Source organism: Muntiacus reevesi, chromosome 2 (assembly GCF_963930625.1).
Source record: "Muntiacus reevesi chromosome 2, mMunRee1.1, whole genome shotgun sequence".
NCBI lineage: Eukaryota > Metazoa > Chordata > Mammalia > Artiodactyla > Cervidae > Muntiacus > Muntiacus reevesi.
In genome coordinates, this window is record NC_089250.1 from 261,094,522 (window position 1) to 261,118,646 (window position 24,125).

The following is a 24,125-nucleotide window of genomic DNA, read 5'->3' on the forward strand; positions in this document are numbered from 1 at the left end:
GATGCGAAACCCGATTCAATAGAAAAGACCCTGATGCTGACAGAGATTGAGAAGGGGACGACAGGACAAGATGGTTGGATCCCATCACTGACTCAGTGGACATGAGTTTGAGCAAGCTCCGAGAGATGGTGGACAGGGAAACCTGGCGTGCTGCAGTTTATGGAATGGCAAAGAGTCGGGACACAACTGAGTGGCGGAACAATTCCTCCACAAATCTAAATAGGAGGACCTATGATGCAGGCTACAGCATCTGATGGTCCTTTCCCTTGAGTCCACCTAGCAGTAACATCAGAATCGCTGTAGCTTGTCTAAGGGCTTGGGTGTGGGGCTGGAGAGAAGTGTAGAGAATGGGGCTTAGTACTTTAACCACCTTCACTTTTCTCATTTGATGTTCACATGTCTTTTTACAAACGTAATATAACTTGTATTATATTAAAATAGTTCAAATGTTTTAAAAGATAAGTCAGGAGCACCCATGTCTCCACCACCCAACTTAGGAGCCATCTGTGTACCAGATAAGAAGGACCAGTCCATTCTCCTCCAGAAGTAACACAACCCTAAAATTCTTTCGCCTAACTTCGCATGTTTACTACCTTAGTTGTTGCTGTTGTTCTGTCGCTCAGTCCTGACTCTTGTGACCGAGCCCATGAACTGTAGCCCAGGTTCCTCTGACCATGGGATTTCCCAGGCAAGAATACTGGAGTGGGTTGATCTTCCCCACCCATGGATGGAACCTGCGTCTCCAGCTTGTCAGGCGGATTCTTTACCACTGAACCACCTGGGAAGTCCTTACTATCTTAGTATTTATCTCTAAATGCTGTATGGTGATTTACATGTGGAAGATTCATCATGGCTCCCGTAGCCTCTAGTTCACGGATTTCCTCTCAATACCCCGAGCCCTTAGCTGTTCGTCTGGCTGAGCCTCCATGAAACTCTGACTTTCCAGACCCAGTTTAAGAAACTCACGCAAGAAAGATTTGGTAGAAGGGGAGGGAAGGTGGATGAGACCTCTCGGCCGCTCGTGAGGAAGAAGGTGTGTGAAGCTGGCTTTTAGTTTTTAGGACAAATCCAGCAGCAACTGGGTCCCTTCCTTATGGCCTCCGCTTGACCTCGGGCAGTGGGTGTCCCGCCCGGTCCTGTGGCGTGGGCGGTGGAACCCCCCTCCGGCCTGAGCATGACGCGGCGCCAGCAGACTCCCAGCCCTAGCGGGAGCGCCCGCGGCACTACGCCCGCAGCCCTTTGTCTCTCTCGGGCTCCCGTCCACCCGCCCCGCCCCTGCATCACCATTGGTCGCGGCCCCGCCCCGGGGCGGGGAGAAGAGAGTGAGGAGGCGGGGCCGCGTGGCGTCAGCGCAAGATGGCGGCCTCGGCGGCGCTGTTCCTGCGATTGCGGAGCGGGCTCCGGCAAGGCGCGCGGGGGCTGTGTGCGAGGCTCGCGACGCCGCCCCCTCGGGCCCCGGACCAGGTGAGCCGGATGGGGTTGGCCCCCGGGTGCTGGGGCTCCCTCCTGGAGTTCCGGGCGGACCGGGGCCGCCCGGGGCTTCTGGAACGCAGCACCTCAGGGTGCTGAATGGAACGCCACCCGCGTTTTGAGTCTTTTCCCCGCTTCCCGGGGTTGGCAGCGCTTGCTCCCCCGGGATAGATGCTTGGGGACTCAAGTGTGTCCTCTGAACCTTACCTCTTCTGGATCCCACCTCTTCTGGACCCCACCTTCTCGACCCCACGTGGGCGCCGGGGAAGGAGGGGTCACCCGTTCTCCTGTCTCAGGGACTGTACAGGTAATACTTGAGGGGGAGGGGCCCGGGACACTGGAGTCCCAGCCTGGCCTCGCGGGTATTTTCCCCGCCATGGTGGTGGTGGTGTTGCTCGGGCTTCTGATTCGACCTGCCTCCATCTTGACAGAGACCCTGTCCTTCTGACCTCTGGGTCCATTACTTCTGTGCCATGCTCCCCAAGTCCCAGCAAGCGATTGCCCCTCCCATCCGTCTCCCTCGATACACCGCTACTGTGAGCTCCAGACGTCCGGAGGACTTAAGTCCCCGTCCTATCTTCCTGCGTGTCCTTCAGTGCTTTGCTCCAGGAATCTTAGTCAGTGTTCAGTCAGGGTCCCTGGTCGTATCTCCCTGCCCTGCTTCCCCACCCCCGCTCCGGGCCTGTAGGATCCTGGGCACAGGGCTTGTTATCTCTTGAACCCCTGGGATCCTAGCGCCAGACAATTTAGTTCTTGACTTTTTTGAGAGACCCAGTCTCCTGCCTGCCCCTCCAGGGACACAACACCAGGAGGCCATATGGGTGACCTCTTCCTGGCTCTCAACCTCGATTCTTCTCAGACCAGGGTGATGGAACCACCCTGACCTTGTTTCTCTCCTCTCTTGGCCAACCTACCCCTTCTCAATTGCAGGCTGCAGAGATTGGGAGCCGAGCAGGCACTAAGGCCCAGACCCAGGGACCACAGCAGCAGAGAAGCTCAGAGGGTCCCAGCTATGCCAAAAAAGTCGCACTCTGGCTCGCTGGGCTGCTCGGGGCTGGTGGGACCGTGAGCGTCATCTATATCTTCGGTGAGGAACATATTCCTGTCCCCCAATTATGTTCTGTTGGCCCTCTATTCTGCTGGGGGGACTTGCCCCTCTTTCCTCTTAAGGGCTTCATTCATCTTCATTCCCTGGCTCCTCCCTCAGGAGGGCAGCCAACTGGAGCTTGGAAGTGAGGGAAGTCCCCCTACTACCCCTCTACTCAAGGTTCTACTTCTAGTTAGTTCCTGTACTAAGCTATAGGGAGTCAGTTTGAAGAGGGGGAAGGAGAGGTCTAAGCTACCTCTCCCTCAGCACCCAAAATTCCAGTCCTTCCTCTAGTCCCTTTATTCCTCAGAGACCCAGGAGACCCTGCCCCAGCCCTCTTGGTCTCAGAGGCCCAGGTATTCTGGCTACCAGTCCCCTCCTCTCTCTCAGGAGACCATGCCTCTAGCCCCCTTCCCTCAGACCCAGGAGGCTAGGCCCTCTGCCCTCTTCCTCCCATAAGTCCCAGGAGACCAGGCCTCAAGCTTCTCATTCATCACTATCTCTCTTGCAGGAAACAACTCTGTGGATGAAAATGGTGCCAAGGTGAGTGGGAGAGAGACCCAGAGGTCTTACCAGGAGTCGCATCCTGTGGGTCTCCTCCCATCTGGTCTGTTCAGGCTCCTTTCGGGTCTGGAGTGAACCCTCCCTCCCAGGGACCTTTGCCTGCTCCTCCCAGAGCCCCATTCTTTGTCTGGGTGTGATGGGGTTCTGCCTCTGCCATCCCAAACCCTTCTTTTTTCTCTCTACCTCCCAGATTCCCGATGAATTCGACAACGGTGAGTATACAAGCGTAGATTCTGGGGTCCCCTGATCCTCTCTACTGTGCCCTCCCCATTTGGTGCCCCCCACTTCCATTGGGAGGTGGGGGAGTCAGCAGCTGTATGGCTTGGGGGGAGAGGGGCATACAGAACTCCAGCCCCCTTCCCTGGCCCCTCAGCCCAGGAGCAGATGGTCAGGGACAGTGGGGGAGGGGGATCCTGGGTAGATGGAACTGCTTGGGGGAGAACTGGGCTTTCTCTGCCAGACACATGGCTTCCTGTGCCTTAGATCTGAGCATCTGCAGCCCCTCACCCCCTTCTTTATGACAGCCTCTTTCCCACCAGGCCATAGCCCATCCAGCTCATTTCCAAAACAATGCCTCCTTCCTCCCTCCCCGCCTTCTGATTAGCCAGCTTTTAGGGAGTTTCTGACAAATTGGATGGCAGAGGGGAGCTGCCAATTCTATCACACCTGGTCCTTCCCAAGAGAAATATAAAACTGGTAGGTCCAGAAAGCCACTTGTTTGTGCTAGGGATGTTTGCAAGCCGGCACGTTATTATGTTGGTGTTTTAAACTCGCAGGTAGGTAAGTATGTTTTAACTGGGCAGATGTAGAGTCATACTATTTTAAACAAGTCAACATACTGATTTAAGGTGAACAGGTAAACCTCGCAGGTAGGTAAGTATGTTTTAACTGGGCAGATGTAGAGTCATACTATTTTAAACAAGTCAACATACTGATTTAAGGTGAACAGGTAAACATTTAAAACCTACCTTAAATCAACATACTGATTTAAGGTAGGTTTAAAGTGTGTGTGTTCACAGCTTAAGTGGTGTTTCAGTATTTTGGTTTCAAAAAGACAGGTCTAGAGATAGTAGTTTAACTACACTAAAAATACCGTATTGAAATAGGGAGTCATGTAAGATTTCTGTTTTAAACTGGACTTGGTGTATTCCTTTAAACCAGGATTTGCTAACCTCAGCCATGTTGATACCTTGGGTCATATAGTTCTTTGTCGTAGGGGAGTGTCCTGTGCATTGTAGGATGTTTAGCAGTGTCTTGGGTGTCTGTCCACTAGATGCCAGTATTGTGACAATCAAAAATGTCTCTAGACATTGTGAAGTTTCCTGGGAAGCGAGGAATAAAATTGTGTTTTTAGTTGAGAACCAACTAGTTTAAAGTATATAGACGGTGTGCTACGTCGCTTCAGTTGTGTCCGACTCTTTACGACCCTATGGACTATAGCCTGCCAGACTCCTCTGTCAATGGGGACTCTCCAGGCCAGAATGCTGGAGCGGGTTGCCATGTCCTCCTCCAGGGGATCTTCCCTACCCAGGGATCGAACCTGAGTGTCTTATGTCTCCTGCATCGGAGGTGGGTTCTTTACCTACCAGTAGTGCCACCTGGGAAGCCCATGTAGACGTGTGTGTATATTTATTGTGGCTTACCTAGATTCCACATACTTGCTTAAAGTGGGCACACCCGGAGACCTAGAGGTTGAGAGTTGACAAAATATACTGCCATAATGTTAGCAGATTTATTTATACACATGTGGGATTTAAGTGGGCAGATACAATATTCTATTTTATACCTAGGGTAATGTGCGGATATAAGTATTCAGATTAAAACTTGACAGGTGAATAAACACATTTGTTCCTACCCGGCAGTGGGTTATGTCATTCCCTTTTGCCTTGGTTCTTGGAAATGAGCTGTTTCAAACCAGGTGGGTGTTTTAGGCCTGTTTGTATCTGGTAGATAAATAAACCCCTGGTTTATCCAAGGGGTTGAGCAGCAGCTTATCCTGGAATCCCTTTTTGCCCTGGTGTTCTCCTAGATCCAATTCTGGTACAGCAGTTGCGCCGGACATACAAATATTTCAAAGATTACAGACAGGTGAGCAGGAGCCCTGGGCCGCAGCCCCGCCCCACCCCACCCTCCGCTGGCCTCCCGCCCCCGTCCGCCCCCTTGTCTGAGTGCCGAGACCTGGTCTCTTTTTCACAGATGATCATCGAGCCCACCAGCCCCTGCCTTCTCCCAGACCCTCTGCGGGAGCCGTACTACCAGCCGCCATACACACTGGTCTTGGAGCTCACTGGCGTCCTCTTGCACCCTGAGTGGTCGGTGTGTCTTGGGGAAAGCAGCGGGTTGGGGACACCGCATAGGCCTGGGCGGCTGGCTTGTGGTGACATGGTCAAGAGCATAGATGCTGGAGCCAGGCTGGGGTGCAGCCCCCATCCTGCTCTGCGGTCTTGGGGAGGAGGTATCACCCCTCCTGGCCTTGCTTTCCTCCCCTGTGCCGCTTCCCCGCTCGTAGTGATTGCAAGTGTCCCTGGGCACACAGTCAGTGCTAGAAGGGAGTCGGCTGTTATTGGGGGACCCAGATCCTGCAGACCCTCAGTCGCAGCCCTGTGCCCGTGAATCCCTCCATGAGCCACAGAGACGGGAGAGAAGGCTCTGGGTCTCAGTGTGTCCCTGTTCTCACTGCATTTCCAGCTAGCCACTGGCTGGAGGTTTAAGAAGCGTCCAGGCATTGAGACCTTATTCCAGCAGCTCGCCCCTTTGTATGAAATTGTCATCTTTACGTCGGAGACTGGCATGGTGAGGGCCCGGGGCTGGGATGGGGTGGTTGACGTGGTAAGAGGTGAGGGAGAGCTGCAAGGCCAGGGCTCAGCCTGACCTTGTTCTTCCCACCCCCATGCGCCACCCCCAGACTGCCTTTCCACTCATCGACAGCGTGGACCCCCACGGCTTCATCTCCTACCGCCTGTTCCGGGACGCCACGAGATACATGGATGGGCACCATGTTAAGGTGCCATGTAGGGGCTGTGGTGGGCCTCTGGGATTTGGGGGAAGGCTGGCACTTGTTTGATTTGGAATCTGTTACTGTGACCGGTGATAGGGGTCCAGGAGTCTGTGGGGCTGTGAATTGGGCCTCTATGGGTTGTTGTCCGAATTATCTTGATGTCTATTGGGTTTCTGACTGTCTTGGTGTGTCTAGGGGTCTGTGGAGTTTTTCAAGGTTCAGAGGGACATGGGTTGTAATGGAGGCTCTTGAAGGGTCTGTGTGGGTGCCTGTCTTCGTGTGACTCCATGTGTGTTGCTGTGGAGCAGTCTGCACCTTTACCTGTGAGAGGTTCACAAACTTGCAGCCTGTCACAAACCCCAGGGGTCTGTGGTTAAATGCACAAGTGCCCACTTCCCTCCTAGGGAACCTCCAAATCAACCTGTCTGTGCGCCTGGCCTCGGGTCCAGGAGTCTGTATGACTTGCTTCCCACTCCTGGGAGGTTGGGTGTCATCATCCCAGCCTGGTCTTCGAGAGGCCCTTTTGTGGCGCTCTCAGTGTGTGTGTGGCCTGTCTGTCTGCCTCTCTCCCCCTCTTTGGTTTCCTGCCTGGAAGAGAAGGAGCACAGGCCTTGACCTGACCTTTCATCCACTTCCAGGACATTTCATGTCTGAATCGGGACCCGGCCCGAGTAGTAGTCGTGGACTGCAAGAAGGAAGCGTTCCGCCTACAGCCCTACAACGGCGTTGCCCTGCGGCCCTGGGATGGCAACTCTGATGACCGGGTCTTATTGGACCTCTCTGCCTTCCTCAAGAGTGAGGCTGACCCCTGACCTCCTGGCCTCTGACCCTGAAGCCCTTGACCCCCAAGAGGAATGATCGTTGCTTGATCCTGGCTTGTTTTTTATGGAAAACTGGGGATTTAAGATGCAGGAGATCCATAAGCATCTTGCATTCTTTAGAAGCTTCCTAGAATGTTGGGGATGCTCTTCTGGAATGGTTAGAGGATGCCCAGGAATGTTCAGGGGGAGCCCTTTTAGGCTACTGAGAAGGGTGCATGTAACTCCAACCCCCCCGCCCAAGTCTGGCCTTTACCCTTGTGGGCCCCACCTCCCTTTGGCCTTCATCCTGGCTGACCCCCACCTGCTGTGTCCACAGCCATTGCTTTGAATGGTGTGGAGGATGTTCGAACTGTGCTGGAGCACTACGCCCTGGAGGAAGACCCACTGGAGGCTTTCAAACAGCGGCAGAGCCGGCTAGAGCAGGTGGGTGCTCAGATCCCCACTGTGGGTGGGGGATGTCCCATCAGCTCCCCAGGCTCTTGATGGAGGAGCCCTAAGCAACCTGTCTCCACTCTGGCTGTGTGACCTCATTACAAGGGCTTTCTCTTCCACACCACCCATCCCAGAAGGCCCTTGTAATGAAGGTTGAATAGATCCTATAGCCTACTCTGAGGACAGGAGGCAGGAAATGCCAGGCATTTGAGATAGGTCCAGAGACCTTGAGGGTTTCCCTGGTGGCTCAGATGGTAAAGAATCTGCCTGCAATGCAGGAGACCCAGTTTGATCTCTGGGTCAAGAAGATCCCCTGGAGGAAGGAATGGCAACGCACTCCAGGATTCTTGCCTGGAGAATTCCATGGACAGAGGAGCCTAGCGGACTCCAGTCCATAGGGTAGCAGAGTTGGATACAACTGAGCAACTAACACTTTTGTCTCTTCTCAGAGACTTGATGTTCTGGGGGTCCTAGTATTTTGTGGGGTGGGGGTTTGGATCAGGTCTGGGAAGAGGGATCCTTGGACACTTGGCCCGAGGTTTGGGCAAGTTCTGATGACCTTGGTGTGATCCTCATCATTTGTAGATGGGGCTAAGAATATAGATTGAGAAAGAGATTCCCAGGCGTCTAGGCTCCGGTTGACCAGGTTTGGGGTTGTGTTCCTGGCTGGTGCGCCTGAGGGCACAAAGTGGGGATCCTTGGAGATTTGGGCCTGGCATCCTTCAGCATCCAGACAGGGGTCTTAGGGCTCAGGGAGCAAGATGATGTCATCAGGGTGGGGCCTGGGCTAGGTGCCCAGGGTTCAGGGGACGGGGATCGTGAGAGTACCTGGGGTCTGAGTCTGGGCTTCTGTGGCTCGCATCTGGCTTTCCTAGTGTCTGACCGCAGTCTTTGCAGTCTGGCCTCACCCTGTGTCTGGGCTGGTGTTCTGAGATTGTGGGTAAAGGAGTCTGGGCTGGGCCGAGGTTTAAGGAAGGAGGTGGCCCTCAGGCTGACTCTCCTCTCTGTCTGCCCCCAACTCCAGGAGGAACAGCAGCGCCTGGCCGAGCTCTCCAAATCCAGCAAGCAGAATCTCTTCTTCAGCTCTCTCACCAGCCGCTTGTGGCCTCGCTCCAAACAGCCCTGACCTCTGGGGCCTCCGCAAACTCAGTGCCTGGGTTCCAGGCCCGAGGCCCGCGCTCCCAGACCATGGCTTGGGCAACCACGTGTCCAATAAAGTTAATCCCAGACGCCACACTCCAGTGTCCAGAGGGTCTCCAGATGGGCGCGTCAGGGTGCAGTGCGGGACAGTGGGGTCCTCGTCCCACAGTGGCTGATCAGCTGCCAATCACAGAGTGGGTGCTCTGGTGGATCAGGTTTGGTCTTTGAGCCTGGCCTGGGAATCTGAAACCCTGGGCAGGACCCTGCCCTGCCTGCGTCTTCCTGTGTGCCGTGTGGTCTGCACAAGTGTGTCTCCCTCTTTGGCCCCAGATTCCCTACAGAAAAAGAAGAGAGGACAGCGCTGTGGGCTTGGAAGACGGAGCCACCAGGCTGCTGCGTAAATGTGTCAAATGTGGGCTTGTGGGGCACCGTGGACCAGAGATGCCTCATGTCAAGGGGGCAGCTGCTGCCCGGCTGGGGCCCTGGAGTGGGCCTGGAGTTGCTTGATCCTCTGATGTTTCAGTAGAAGCCAGGAAAGGGGATGTTTATGTTAAATCTCTCAGTTTTAAAAATGTTGGCTCCTAACTCAGACTGTAGCAGAACTCTGCAGTGGAACTTTCCACCATGTTTACCCCATGTACTGTCCAGTGCAGCTGCCAGGGGCCACGGGACCGTGACGAACTTGAGATGCGGCGAGGGTAACTGAAGGATGAGATTCTTAATTTTGTTTCTTTTTAAATAAATAGCCACCTGCGGCCCCTGGCTCCTGCATTGGACAGCACATTGGGTATCGTTGAAGAGTGTGAATTCCACACTGTCTTTGGAAGCACAGAGTCTCAACCACTGGACAGTCAGGGAAGTCCCTCCAGACTCTGAAATACCCAAATCCAAGTTCAGATCCAAGCCCTCCCACTCCCTGACTTGTGTGGTCACAAGCAAATGAGCAAGTTAACGTCTGCTCTCAGTGCCTCAATTTCCACATCTGTAAATACTAGTACCTACCTCACAGGCTAGGCTTGAGGGTGGACTGAGACCCTCCACGTAGACACCCTGATGGTAGCTGTGGGAACCTCAGAAGCACCTTTCTGCCTCCCTTTCCGCAGCTCTAAAATGGGGGCGATGGTAACACCTGTCTCAGTAGGGTGGTCGTGAGGAGTAAGGGGACAGCTTATGCTCAGGCTGTATGTATGTTCAACGGAGCTTACTGTTGCCAGGCCATATTGGTTCTTCACAGGCTGAACTGTCCTGTACCATCTTGGCAGTCCCCCCCCACCCGCCGTCTGTCCAAGCCTGCTCCAGCCAGCATTTAGTGCTAATACTAGTTAAATACTTTCAGAATGCCCTTCCCTGGTATTTGTTAAAATAATTAAAATGTTTTTGAAACTGCAGGCCAGATTGAACTTCTGAACTCTAATAGATTTTTTTTTTTTTTTTAAAGCTCACAGATGTCTATAAAGAATTAAAAATTGCAATTCCCCATCCCCACCTGGAAGTGTTACCATGAGATATACCATTTGTAATCCAACAGTTTCCCAAAATCCAGGACACCCAAGCTTGAGGGCATCTGCAAAGCCTGTGTTTTTGCACATAGCTTTGAGAGTTGGAAACCCCTAACTGAATGCAGCATATTTGGGGCTCATGATCCTGGGGAGAGTGGATTGTGGACGGAGGGAGCCATTGCAAGTGAATGTTCACCTGCCACAGGAGGTGACACATGGAACCTTCTGAACTAAGACTCAGATCTGTCCACCCACGGGGCATGAAAGGAGGAAGTACCTCTGTTCATTGGCCTGTAGCCCCTGGGAATTAGGGCTAGCACTCTGGGCAGTGCTTCAGTCCAGTGGATTCTCCCAGGCGTTTTCCCCACCGCTGTGCTGGTTTGGGGATGGTGTGGTCAGGTCACACCTGCTCAAAGCTGGAAGGGAGGAGCGGGCTTGACTTGTGCCAGGTGGTCTCTGCCAGGAGACACTGCTTATGCGATGATGTGGCCTTGGGTGTTTATATTAAATGCTGGGGCATCAGGGCATCCTTCAGTGGGCAGGTCTGGGCCAGCATTAGGGCAGAATTCCCAGGTTGCACACCACTCACAAGCCATGTGACCCTGGGCAAGGTCTCAGCTTGCTCATTTATAAGAAGGTAATAATAGGACTTCTCTCAGCAACTCTAAGTACCAACTGCCAGGCCTCATTTTAGGCACAAGGGTGCATCAGTGAACAAATTATAGAGAAAAAGCTCTGCTCCCGAGGTGATGTTTTCATGGAGGAGACAGAAAATGGTCTGATTGCTTGGGGTACAATAAATGCATAAAGAAAATTACGATAGGGAGATAGAGTGGTTTGGGGACTGGAGTACTGTTTTAGATTGAATGGAACAGTCAGGGAAGGCCTCCTGGAAGGGTGTATTTGAGCAGAGATAAGAATGAAATGAGGCAAACCATGGAGAGATTTGTGCCAGGCATGGTTACCCCAGGGCCTTTGCACTTGCTATTCTGTTTTCCTGAACTTTTTTTTTCTGAGATCCATAGGGCTCACTCCTTTCCCTCCTTTAGGTCTTTGCTCAGATGTCACTTCAGCATGGCTTTCTGTGGGCTCTAAGGTGGGCACATAAGGGAGAGTTCTAAATAGCCAAGAAGATGCTTGGAAAGCCCTTAAAGTACACATGTAGACCTAAGAGAATTCACAGGAAACATGCCTAGCACAAGCCCTCAATAAAGGCTGGCAATTTTTACAGTCTTTAAAATTTTTGATCTGTATCAGACCTGGAATCTGTTACCTTTCCCAGTTAGAGTATGGGGAACGTGTCAGTCACTCAGTCATGTCCAATCCTTTGCAGTCCCATGGACTGCCAGGCTCCTTTGTCCACGGGACTCTCCAGGCAAGATACTGGAGTGAGTAGCCATTCCCTCAAACCCAGGTCTCCTGCATTGCAGGCGGATTCTTTACCATCTGAACCATCGGGGGATCTCAGAAGTCTGAAGGCACTGGGGAGCCATGGAAGAGTCTATGAAGGAGGGGGCCATGGTCAGATGTGTGCTTAGAAAGACCTTATTAGCCACAGTGGTTGGGGCTGGCATAGAGGAGACATGGGGGGAGTGGGGCTGTGGGAACTCAGAAGAGGTGCCTGACCCCCTTGAGGAGTGTTAGGGAAGCCCTCCTACAGAAGGAGAAGTCTGAATGGTAAGAACAGAATTAAAGAAAGAAGGAAGTGGAAAGCACATACAAGTAGAAGGAAAATCTGTGCAAAGAAAGCTGGGATGTTCTGCACAATTGACCATGGCCCTCCCCGCCCAGAATCCATGACTTCCATCCTCAGGATGAGGAGCAAACTGTTCAGATTGAGTTCTTTCATTCGTTAAAAATGACAGATCCCTCACTGTATGCCTGGCTCTACTGGGCTGTACTGGATTGAACACCTTTTCCAAAAGAAAAATATGTACGTATATAACTGAGCTTGTATTTTCCTTTTTAATTATTAGCCTCTAAGTAGGATTTTTTTTTTTTTTTTTAAATTCTGGGAGGCGGGGGTGGGGGAGTTTACTACATCTAAAGGGCTTTGCCCAGCACCTGGCACGGAGTGAAATGATTATGGCCAGCGGGCTGGAACATCTGCTCTAACTGGCTGGCCTTGCGGACGTCCTGGAACACTAAGGGGCTTCTGGAGGGCGCGGGGGTGGCCCCCTCTTCCATTCATCCTAGAGTGGAGGGAGCGGGCCCCTGATCCGCGAGGACAGAATTTCCTGCCCATTTGCTGCTCACACCTTCCGGAGGCCAAACGGGCAGCCCAGCTGCGGCCCGAAGGGGGAGGGGCGCGGCCGCCCGGCAGATGGCGGCATTTACATACAGCTGGGAGTCCCCTCTGGGGCGGGGGCTCCTCGCCTGGGCGTCTGGTGCGTCTGTGATGGGGTGGGGGGGAGGTTGGGGGGGTGGCTTTGTTTTGGGGAGGGGAACATACTCGAGCATGCAGGCATACACACGCACACAGAGGTCCACAAAGAACAGTGCATCTTCATCCTATCCACACAGGGCTACATACACCCCTGGACCTTCCACACCCAGACTCCGGCACACACAAATCTTCAGTCGTTCACAGCCTCGCGCAGACCTTACCATGTACACAAACACAGCCACCTAGAGGCACCTGCACAGACCACAAAGTCACAGGTTCCTACATCTATCCAGGAGCTCACATTCACGCATTCACCTGCACGGAGAAGCATCTACACAGCCACGGCAATCTCAGAAAGTCACACAACCATGAGATCGTGGTCGTCGACATTCTCCCATGCAGCTGTGTGCGTGCGACCACCCCCACGCCTCCCCCCACCGCACACACAATCTTAGAATTACTTACGACTTCACGAAGAGGTTTAACCATACAGTTTCAGGCACACGTGGAGCTACACAATCTCACCTAGACACCCAAACACAGTCACGTGGACCCTCTTCTTCCTGTGACTCTCACACCACACACATACTTACTGAGCCTTAAAATCATACCCAACCTGACACACGAGCTTAACCTCCAACCCCACCCTGTCCTCAGTCCACAACGGCAGGTAAGATCACACACTCACTGCACTGTGGCCAGGACAGGATCTCACTGTCGCTCCAGCGCGCTGCTCTCCTTCCCCTGCGACCTCCTCCCCTGGGGTCCCCCGAAGCCCGCGGCTGCCCGAAGGGGCGGAGCCGTCCTCTCAGATATAAGGCTCCGAAGTCCGCAGCTGCGGCTCCCAAGGCCCCCTGAAAGGCCATGGTCGCCCCGCAGATGCCCCAGCTCCTCTCCTCGACGGTGATCCTGGCGCTCTTTTTCCTTCCCCAGGTCAGAGCCGAAGTGGAAAGGGGGGATGGGAGGGAGGGAGACCCGGGGGTCTTGGGGATGGGGCGCGGGGCGGATGAGACGCCTGGTTCCCCCCGACCCCCCTCACGCGGTTCCCCTCTCCGCCCCAGGTACAGCCGGCCGGCGTCTTCGAGCTGCAGATCCACTCTTTCGGGCCGGGACCAGGTCCGGGCGCCCCGCGGTCCCCCTGCAAGGCCGGGGGCTCCTGCCGTCTCTTCTTCAGGGTCTGCCTGAAGCCAGGGCTCTCCGAGGAGACCGCCGAGGCTCCGTGCACCCTGGGCGCGGCGCTGAGTGCGCGCGGACCGGTCTACACTGCGCAACCGGGGGCTCCAGCGCCCGAACTGCGGCTGCCTGACGGCCTCCTGCGCGTGCCTTTCCGGGACGCCTGGCCGGTGAGACCCAGCCCCGGGGCATTCCCGTGTGGGGGCCTCACCAGAACCTCGGCTGCCATCTGCCCTCCAACTTCCAACACCCTGCCCTCCTGGGATTCCAAATTCCCAGTACCGCTATCTCGAATTCCACATTCTCACACGCAGAAACCCTGCCCATGCGTGCATGCTCAGTAGCTAAGTTGTGTCCGACTCTTTGCGACCCAATTTTCTGACTCCAACTTGCCCTCTAGGGATCCCAAGTCCACCCTCCCCCCACCCACATCTGGAAACCCGAATGTCCAGAACCCCATGCTTACCTTCTGGAAATTCTCAATTCACTGACCCCTCGCCATGTTCCTTGGGGATCCCTAAACACTGGGATCCTAATTTTTATACCCAAATTTCCTTGCACCTGGGGACCCTTCTACACTCTGTCTTGGGTACCCCCAATATCTTCTCACCTTATCTCACACCTTTCAGTTGGGGCCTGTAGCCATGACTTTTTCACCTCCAAAATCCTATTTCCCATCCCACAACCCCCAAAGCATAGAGGCGAACACAGGTTTTGGGTTTTTTTTTTTTTAATTCTAGACCCTTGTCCTTTTAGGGAAGAGACTTTCTCTTTTCCAGCCTCAGCTCCCTCATCTGTTAAACAGGGGACCATCATGGTACATCACAGCGGTCCTTTTTGAGGGGTCCTTGAGTATAGTGCTTCCTACATAGTGAGTGCTCAATTGTTATTGTTCAGTCACTCAGTTGTGTTCGCCTCTTTGCCACCCCATGGACTGCAGCACACCAAGCTTCCGTCCTTCACCATCTCCCAGAGTTTGCTCAAATTCACGTCTATTGAGTTGATGCCATCCAACCATCTCGTCCTCGGTCATCCCCTTCTCCTCCTGCCTTCAATCTTTCTCAGCATCAGGGTCTTTTCCAATAAGTCAGCTCTTCGTATCAGGTGGCCAAAGTATTGGAACTTCAGCACCAGTCCTTCCAATGCTCAATAAAGACAGCCAAAACAGTCATTCCTTCCCTGGGCCAGTCCATCTGGGAATTGTCCTGTCCGAGTCTTGCGTCCAGCACGGTCATCACTCTTTACCCCTGAAGTCTGGCCTTGACCAGTACCTGCCCTGACCACTGTCTTCATTCTTTCCTCCCACCTTCCTCCACCCACCCAGGGCACCTTCTCTCTCATCATCGAAACCTGGAGAGAAGAGTTAGGTGGACAGATTGGAGGTGAGTGTCTTCAGTTCTGGGTCTTTGCTGCAGAGTGTGGGGGCTCCAGGGAGTTGGGGCATGATGTGAGGTCAAGGAGAGTGACACTGGGCTGTCCATAGGGTGGGGTGTTCACAGAATTGCTGCCCCCATGGTGTCGTCACAGTTCTGGAGTGTGCTGCAGGGTGTTGACAGCCCCAGGACTCTTGGCATGTCGATACAGAAATGTCCTGACATCAGACAAAATGGGTTGGGGAGTCGGGGGAAGCTCTCTTACTGTCTTGAAATTGAGTCAGTGGACCAGGATATAATATTTAACAGTCCTGTTCTGTCACCATCTGATTTTGAGAACCCAGGGTCCAATATGAGTTACTTTCTCGTTCTTGTGTGTAAAGCTCTGTCACCTTGGCCACATAGAGGGCCCCAGGAGCCCTTTGGGATGTTGCAGTTTCACCAGACAGGTTTCAGGGAGGGACAATGGATGATCTTAACCTTAATTGGAGGGGATCTCTGGTGCTATATAAGACCCACAGTGGGGGTTCTGTCATCATTTTCATATAAGATCCTGAGACACAATTTGGAGGTGTTTTGACCTCACTTCAAAGACTGTCATTGTCCCTTGGCCATAAAGGGGTATCATACGTCCCAGGGTGGTTAAGAGGTCTCTTTACTGTACAAAGATCCTAGGGCAAAATACAGGGGCATTTCAGCTTCGGGAGAACCGTTATCATCATGATGGTCACCGGGATTGCGTCATCAACGATTCCCAAGGCGCACTGGCAGAGTTTGCAGCCTTGCTGAGTAACTCATCCTCAGGACTCAAAAGGAGTGTTTTGACCTCCTTGAGATGGGCAGGGAGAGTGCGACCCTGAGACTGAGTCGGGCTGCACCCCAGCACATCTCCCTTCTCCCCGAAGGTCCCGCCTGGAGCCTGCTGGCGCGCGTGGCGGGCCGGCGTCGCCTGGCGGCCGGCGGCCCATGGACCCGGGACGTGCAGCGCGCAGGCTCCTGGGAGCTGCGCTTCTCCTACCGTGCGCGCTGCGAGCCGCCGGCCGTCGGAGCTGCGTGCGCGCGCCTCTGCCGCTCGCGTGGCGCCCCCTTGCGATGTGACCCGGAACTGCGCCCTTGCGCGCCCGTGGAGGACGAGTGCGAGGAACCGCGTGAGTCCTGCGTTCAACCCCACCCCATCCCGTCACCGTCCCCAGGCCCCTTTCACCACCTAGTTACCCGCTTCAGGGAACTGGGGACCCGAGGACCCCTCCCCAGTTCCATTCAGAGTCTTCAGCCCGCTCCCAGGATCCAGCTACCACCTTCAGGGAAAGTCCTGCCTGGACACTCCAGCCCCGTTCCCTCTTCCCAGCACTCGTCTCCCCCAGTTGGAACCCCACACCCATTTCCCATCTTGTACCCCCAGTTCCTCCCCTAATCCATACTCACACCCCTTTCCCGATGCTCGGACCCCAAAGCTCTTCTTTCTAATTTTGGGGCTTTCCTACTTCTACTCAGGAACTTGGGAGGCTCCTCCCATTCCCCCGCCGCCCTGCCCCACCAATCCGCGCTCCCTGCGATTGCACTCCAGACCTCACTGTGTTCTAAAGCTTGGGATCCCCACCTACCTGGATACCCCAGTGTCTGAGTCCCTAGAACTCCCAGGCTTGCCATAGCCTCCCAAACCTGCCCTAATCCAAGGCCCTCCCATTTCCCCTGAAAGGCTGGAGGTCCCTCCTCAATCTTCTTTCTTCCTTCTCTCTCCAGGCTCAGACCTGGGATCCCTCACTCCATTCTCCTTCCAAGAGCACAGACTCTGGAACTCATTGGTCTGGGTTTTAAATCCTCCCTCTACTGCTTCCTTGCTGGGTGAATCACCCCGCCTCTTGGGGCCTCAGTTTCCCTGTCTGTAAACTGGGGATCTCAATACCATGTAGCTCAGTAGGTTGTCAGTCACAAATATCAAATGAGGGATGCAGGGAAAGTGCTCAGAATCATCTCTGATTTCCTATCCTCCTGACTCTGCTCTTCATCAATATTCCTCTCCCCTCTGCCTCTCTCTCCTTCCCCCCACAGCCGTGTGTCGAGCAGGCTGCAGCCCAGAGCACGGCTTCTGTGAGCAGCCGGATGAGTGTCGATGCCTGGAGGGCTGGACTGGGCCCCTCTGCACGATCCCTGTCTCCAGCAGCAGCTGCCTCAGCTCCAGGGGCCCATCATCTGCCACCACTGGATGCCTTGTACCTGGGCCTGGGCCCTGTGATGGGAACCCGTGTGCCAATGGGGGCAGCTGTAGTGTCAGTATCAACCCTCCCACCTCATCCTGGACCATACTTTACTCGGGGAGTCCCCTGCTTGGGGCTCCATGACTCAGCAGCCTCAGGGAGGCTAGCTATCAGGGAGGGCTTCCTGGAGGTCTCCAGCCTGCATCTGGGGCTCTGAAGTAGGATGAGGTGATGGGGCTTGGGGAGAGCAGGCCCAGTGGGTGGCACCTAATGGGGTGTATGTGGGAGTGCTGAGGGATCCTGTGGGCTAGGGAAGAACTCAGGGCTCAGGTAAGGGTGGTGGGACCAGGTGGGTTGAGGATTCGGGATGGGCGAGCATCAGAGAAGACTTCCTGGAGATGGACCAGGGCTGGGCTTCTGAAGTCTGGTTTGGTGGATGGGGGGTGACTGGAGAAGCTAGACCAGATGAGTGGCCTGGGGGAAGCAAAGGTGGTGGTGGGGGTAAGCCTGGGATGAAGCAGAGCTCAGTGAGGGGGACAGTGACAGAGTTCAAGTTAGAGGCAGGGTGTGAGAAGGAGAGACCCAGGGAAGTCTTCACGGAGGAGGTGGGCTTAGAGCTAGGATCTGGAATTAGGCCTGGGCCATGCAGGCAGCACCAGGGAGGGCAGACAGGGCGGGCAGCATTTGATCGGCAAAGGTATAGTGGTGGGAATGGAATCTCTCTGGGCCTCCAGAGCCTCCCCTCTGTGGGGCCGGATGGGCAGACCCAGAAACACGGAACAGGGGGGTTGTCTTGGCCCAGGGACTTCCCCCAGGAGGCCTCTGTGACCTGGGAGGTGGGACTGGACAGGGAGCAGCCCCCCAGTGACCCAGGGTGAGGAGCGGGATAGGGTTTCACTCCAAGGGAATGCTGACCCCAAGTTTTCTTGTCTGTGCCCAGGAGACCCTGGGGTCCTTCGAATGCACCTGTCCCCGAGGGTTCTACGGGCTGCGGTGTGAGGTGAGCGGGGTGACATGTGCGGACGGACCTTGTTTCAACGGTGGCTTGTGTGTGGGAGGCGCAGACCCCGGCTCGGCCTATATCTGCCACTGCCCGCCCGGGTTCCAAGGCTCCAACTGTGAGAAGAGGCTGGACCGGTGCAGCCTGCAGCCATGCCGGAATGGTGAGGTGGGGAGAGCAGAGCGGGGAGGGATGAAGGCGGGGGCCCCGCACGGTCAGTGGGCAAGAAAAGGGCTTGGCTCACGCAGTCCCGGGGTGGTGGGGGGGCGGGGGCGGGGATCCTGACTTTGCCCTGAGGCCTGAGGAAGTGATCCTCCCCCTGGCTGCCCAGCCTCAGTTTGTTCTGTGAACCGGGTGAGATGATATTCCTATCTCAGAAATCTTTGTTGACCATCCACTGTGTGTCAGGCCCTGTTCTGGGAATGCAATAGGAAATGAGATGAAAACCCCTACCCTCAAAGAGGAACTTCCCAGGTGGCGCTCGTGGTAAAGAACCCACCTGTCAATGCAGGTAGACATAAGAGACGCAGGTTTGATCCCTGGGTCAGGAAAATCCCCTGGAGGAGGGCACGGCAACCCAGTCCAGTATTCTCGCCTGGAGAATCCCATGGACAGAGGAGCCTGGCGGGCTGCAGTCCATGGGGTCGCACATGACTGAAACGACTTTGCATTCACACACACACACAATGAGTAAATAAAGGTTAGATAGTGATAAAAACCTAAGAAGAAACAGTCAGAGGGGGAGTGTGTATAGGTGGCAGATTGACATTTTAGCTAAAATGGGTAGGGAAAGCCTTGCTGAATGGAGGGAGGGAGTCATGTGGGGGTCTGAGGGAAGAGTATATTCCAGGAGGAGGGATGAGCACGTGCAAAGACCCTGAGGCAGGAATGTGCCTGGTGTGCTGAGGACTGTGGGGAAGCGAGTGTGGTTGGAGCAGAGTGAGTGACGAGAGAGTGAGGTCAGGGAGGTGACGGGGACAGAGCCTGTAGGGCTTCATGGGTTACGGGGAGGATTTTGGTGTTACCCAGAGGGAGACGGAGCCACAGGAGGGTACTGAACAGTGGAGAGACCTGATTTGATATAGATATTACAACATTAAAGGAGATCACGAATGTGAAGGCCTCAGTGAGCTCTTCTTATAATACTTGTTTAGTCGCTAAATCGTGTCGGACTTTCTGTGACCCCATGGTCTGTTGCCCGCTAGGCTCCTCTGTCCATGGGATTCCTCAGGCAAGAATACTGGAGTGGGTTGCCATTTCCTTCTCCAGAGGATCTTCCCGAACTGAGCCACCAGGGAAGCCTATTAGAAGCCTACTGCTCTCCAAAACACTCATTGAGTGTGTTGACTCTGGGCTGAGTGGTACTGGGGACACAGTAGTGGCCAGAACAGCTCTGGGCTCTGTCCTCAGAGGGGTGTCAGTCCAGAGGGGAAGGCAGAGTCGTCCTCAGACAGAGCCAACAGTGGCTAAGCGAGCGCAGGGCTGGGATGGAGGAAGAATCAGGGATGGCTTCCTGGAGGAGGGGGCGCCTAAGTGCACCTGAGAAGAGAGCAGGGGAAAAGAATGGGAGAAAAGAAGAGAAAGGGGAAGTGGAGGCGTGGGCAAAGGCAAGGTGGTCCAGACCCGTCGTTCTGGAACTGTTAACTATTTCAGTACGGTAAAGCCGAGACAAAAGACAAGAAACACAGAAGTAAAGAGGTTGTGAGGCTCAGTCAATCCAAGACCACTCGGGGGGAAAGGAGGCGGGTTGGCTTTCCAGGCAAACTCCAAGAGCCCTTGAATTAAACGAGATAGAGGGGCCCAGAGAAGAGGTAGGGGCGAGGATTTCCGAGTTGAGAAAAAGAAGCGCGGGCGGGGTGGGGGAGCCGCTACCCTGACGCTCCCTTCCCCACAGGCGGACTCTGCTTGGATCTGGGCCACGCCCTCCGCTGCCGCTGCCGCGCCGGCTTCGCGGGGCCGCGCTGCGAGCACGACTTGGAAGACTGCACCGGCCACACCTGCGCCAACGGCGGCACCTGCCTGGAGGGCGGCGGCGCGCGCCGCTGCTCCTGCGCGCTGGGCTTCGGCGGCCGCGACTGTCGGGAGCGCGCCGACCCGTGTGCCGCGCGCCCCTGCGCCCACGGCGGCCGCTGCTACGCGCACTTCTCCGGCCTCGTCTGCGCCTGCGCGCCGGGCTTCATGGGCGCGCGGTGCGAGTTCCCGGTTCACCCCGACGGCGCGGGCACATTGCCCGCGGCCCAGCCTGGCCTGAGACAGGGGGACCCACAGCGCTTCCTTTTGCCGCCGGCTTTGGGACTGCTGGTGGCCGCGGGCTTGGCCGGCGCTGCGCTCTTGCTGGTCCACGTGCGACGCCGTGGCCCTAGCCGGGATACTGGGCCTCGCTTGTTGGCGGGGACCCCGGAGCCGTCGGTCCACGCGCTCCCTGATGCACTCAACAACGTGAGGACGCAGGAAGGTCCCGGGGACGGCCCGAGGTGAGGGGCTCGATCGCAGACGTGAGCCTTGTGCTCCTTGGCTGCTTTCGTCAATCTGTGGTGCAATTGGCCTGAGTCCTTGATGGACCTTCCTGATTGGTCCATTTCTGTCCAGCCTTTTTCTGGTTGGGTGGTTTCACAAGTCCCTTAGTTGGCTTTGGGTGGGAAAACAGAATATGAGAATTTAAAGGGTCTAGATCTTACTTTTCTCCCCCGTAGCCCGTCCTCAGACTGGAATCACCCTGAAGATGGAGACGCTCGTTCGATTTACGTCATATCTGCTCCTTCCATCTATGCTCGGGAGGTAGTTAACCCGCCTCTCCCCCCTCTGCGCACTTTAGGCACAGTGGACAGAGGCAGCCCCTGCTTTAGCTGTAGATCCCCTTTCTCTGTAAAATGGGGGTTGGGTGGGGGTGGGTAGAGTCTCTGGAAGATTCTAAAGGCCACTTCTCAGTTTTGACTTGATTTAGTTCTGTTTGCATCCCTTTTACTGTCCTTTGAGCTCCTTGGCATCTTCTCTTTAGATGACCTTTGGGCCTCAAGAGGTGGGGAGCTTCAGGCTAGAGCTTCTCCAGTGATGTCCACTCACTGGAGAAAGGGAAGAGCGGCAGAAGGACAGCCCCTCTCCCCCTTATTTTGGACCTACCCATTGGCTTGGGAGATCTTAGTTCCGGTTCATGGATGGAACCCAGATCTCCGGCATTGAAAGCCTGGATTCTTAACCACTGGACATCCAGGGAAGTCCCAGAAGGCAACCCTTTCTAATGCTTCCTACTTATTCTGTTTCTAGGCTTGACCTGGCCCTTCTCCATCAGCACGTGGAGACAGAACCTGAATATTTTTGTGTTCTCTGCTTCAGACACTTTGGAGTTCAAGCTGGAAGGGGTGACAGAGAGAATTTTGCCATTGGAAGTTGTACATAGTGGTTATTTATATCCTGTCTCTCTCTCCCCATGCCTCCAGAGATATCTATAAAAGCTCTTAGTTTGATCAGCTTTGACTCATCAAGTTGAGTGCTTTGTATGTGGTGTTGGGGCTGAGGGAAGAGATTTTTGTCTCCTGAGAATAGACAGGACTGTGTTGCAGAGGGTCGGAAATAACTCAAAGTTGTTTAAGCAAGAGAATGTATTAGTTCATAAAACTGAAAGCCCCATGGCAGGTGTCGCTTCAGCAGGACTGAGTTCAGAGGCTCAGTGTTTTTCTCCAGTTGTCTCTGGGAGGACTTCATATGTAGGATGGATGGGCTTTCACTGCCCCTGGCTTGTCACATGGCCTTACTTGAACTAGTGGCCAGGCAAGTATGACATATTTTTATTGGCCAGGTTTGGCCATTTGTCTGGTGTGTGGCGGGGATTAAGGTTAGCCTGTTCAAATCACATGGAATATGTGGGCAAAAGAGTGTCCCTTTGTCTAGCAAAAGTCAGGGTTTGTTATTAATACTAGGTGTAAGTACTGTACGTGGCAGGCAAACAAACAGAACCAGTTGGTGAGAACAGAAAGAACCTTTTCTACAGAGGAGTGGGAGGCTCAGAGAGTAGGGTAATTGTTGCAGCTCCTTCCTAATGAGATGGAGCAAATCTAAGATCTAGTAGAGAGGGGGATACCTTCCTAAATTTGAGGACTATCCTAAAACTGCATTATACATCTAATACTACTTCTACCACTGAAGCTATAAAAAAGTCTGCATCAGGACCTCTGGCTGTCCAGTAGTTAAGACTCCACACTTCTCTGTGTGGTGTGGTGCAGCCAAATAAGTAAATGAATAATCTTTTTAAAAAGCCCACATCAGCCAATTTCTGCCAGTCCTCCTTCCCCATATTTTCTAATGGCGGGGACAGTGCCCAAACACCTTTGGAAATGAGCAGAATCATAGGGGTGAAAGAAGAGAGAACAGTGAGAAAAGTAACAACAAATGAAGGAGTCCTTCTATGAAGGACATCAGCCAAGGGATCCACATATTCTTTAAAAAAATTTTTTTTATTGAAGTATAGTTGATTTAATTTATTATAAATTCTTTTAATTTATATATTACTTCTTTTAATTTAGTTGATAGATATCATGTTGAATACATACCTATATGTACAAATTCCTCTTTCATGTTTCACCATATTGAATTTCTGTGTCATGAGGATTCTCTGTACCATTAAGGAATATGGACATTGAGGGACTTCCCTGGTGATCCAGTGTTTAGGACTCCACGCATCCAACACGTAAGGCTCAGGTTTGATTCCTGGTGGGGAGCTCGAATCCCACATTCCACATGAAACAGCCAAAAAGTAAAAATTAAAGAAAAAAAAGGGGGGAATATGGACATGGAAGCAAAAGCCTATCATCAAATAATATTTAAATTGAGATTAAAGGCAGACATCAACACCAGCCCCATTATTCCTTCAAAGACAAGCTGCTATTCAGAGCCCATGTCTTTGCTGCCTTGAACAAATTATGCCATCTGCCCAGAGTGCAGAATTCAGTTTATTTCTTTTTAAACTTTTTTCTTTTTTTAAAATGTATGGCAAAAACCACTACAATAAGAACTCAGTTTAAAAGCAAAGATGGAAAGATAACGTTACCCTCATCATGTGTTTTTGATCAACGACTGCGTAAAATCTGAAAGCGGGCAGCTGAATCCCATGCGCTCTCTCTTTGATGTAGTTCCTTGTGTTAAGGATGCCTTACCTGTCTCAGAATCTTGATACCATCACTGTACATATCTCTGAGTCATCACAGGAACAGTGCTGGCTGGATTATCAAAGAGTGCTGGCTGGATTATCAAAGAGCGATGGCCAGAGTTCTGATTCACCACCATAAGGGAAGAGTCACATACCCAATCCTTCACTTTAAAGGTGTAAGGAGGGAGAGCCGCAGAGGACTAAGGGGTAAGGTATTCCTCACCAAGGAGAAACTGGTCCTTTTTTTTCTCTTTTGGCAAAGCTTTAAATCTTTCAGGTGTACACTTACTGCATTTAGCACAATGGCAATAGTAAATAAAGTAACCTAGATGACCACTCCAAAAAAGAGCAAAAACAAAGACAGTTCCCCACAACCTCACCTAGCCAGGGACTTCCCTGGTGGTCCAGTGGTTAAGAATCTGCCTTGCAATATAGGAGTTCGATCCCTAGTGGGAACTAAGATCCCACATGCCTCAGGGCAACTAAAGCCTGTACACTGCAAGCTTACTGAGCCTGTGTACCACAATTAGAGTTCACGGGCCACAAGGAAAGATCCAGCATGCCGCAACTAAGATCCGATGCAGCCAAAACAAACAAACAAAACCCCAAAGCTTACAAACACAGAGAAATCCGACTGCTTTGGTTCAGATCTTGGTTCTGCCACTTATTCAAACAAGTCACTTTACCTCTCTCTTCTGTAAAATGAGACTAGTAATAGAATCTGCTTCAGAAGGTTGTGAGTAGTGAGTTAATAACTACAAGCATTTTATAACAGAGGCTGGCATATGATAGCTGCTCAGTAAATGTTAGTTCTCAGTATTATGCTATAAGAGGAAAGCCT

General features: G+C 53.4%; 2 protein-coding genes across 2 annotated transcripts; both read left to right on the forward strand.

Annotated features, from left to right (window-relative positions):
- The first annotated feature begins 1,329 nt into the window (after positions 1 to 1,329).
- On the forward strand, positions 1,330 to 8,606 carry TIMM50 (translocase of inner mitochondrial membrane 50). Its single transcript, XM_065926091.1, has 11 exons — positions 1,330 to 1,464; positions 2,401 to 2,557; positions 3,069 to 3,100; positions 3,312 to 3,333; positions 5,151 to 5,209; positions 5,318 to 5,437; positions 5,810 to 5,914; positions 6,027 to 6,125; positions 6,758 to 6,914; positions 7,257 to 7,363; positions 8,397 to 8,606. Exons 1-11 carry the CDS (start codon positions 1,357 to 1,359, stop codon positions 8,496 to 8,498), a joined length of 1,068 nt encoding a protein of 355 aa, XP_065782163.1. The 5' UTR covers positions 1,330 to 1,356; the 3' UTR covers positions 8,499 to 8,606.
- Positions 8,607 to 13,261: 4,655 nt separating this feature from the next.
- On the forward strand, positions 13,262 to 21,496 carry DLL3 (delta like canonical Notch ligand 3). The gene is made up of 9 exons (XM_065920586.1): positions 13,262 to 13,330; positions 13,459 to 13,740; positions 14,895 to 14,952; positions 15,849 to 16,091; positions 16,996 to 17,213; positions 18,082 to 18,304; positions 20,036 to 20,615; positions 20,835 to 20,919; positions 21,406 to 21,496. The coding sequence occupies exons 1-9, from the start codon at positions 13,262 to 13,264 to the stop codon at positions 21,409 to 21,411; spliced, it is 1,764 nt and encodes a 587-aa protein (XP_065776658.1). The 3' UTR covers positions 21,412 to 21,496.
- The last annotated feature ends 2,629 nt before the right edge of the window (positions 21,497 to 24,125 follow it).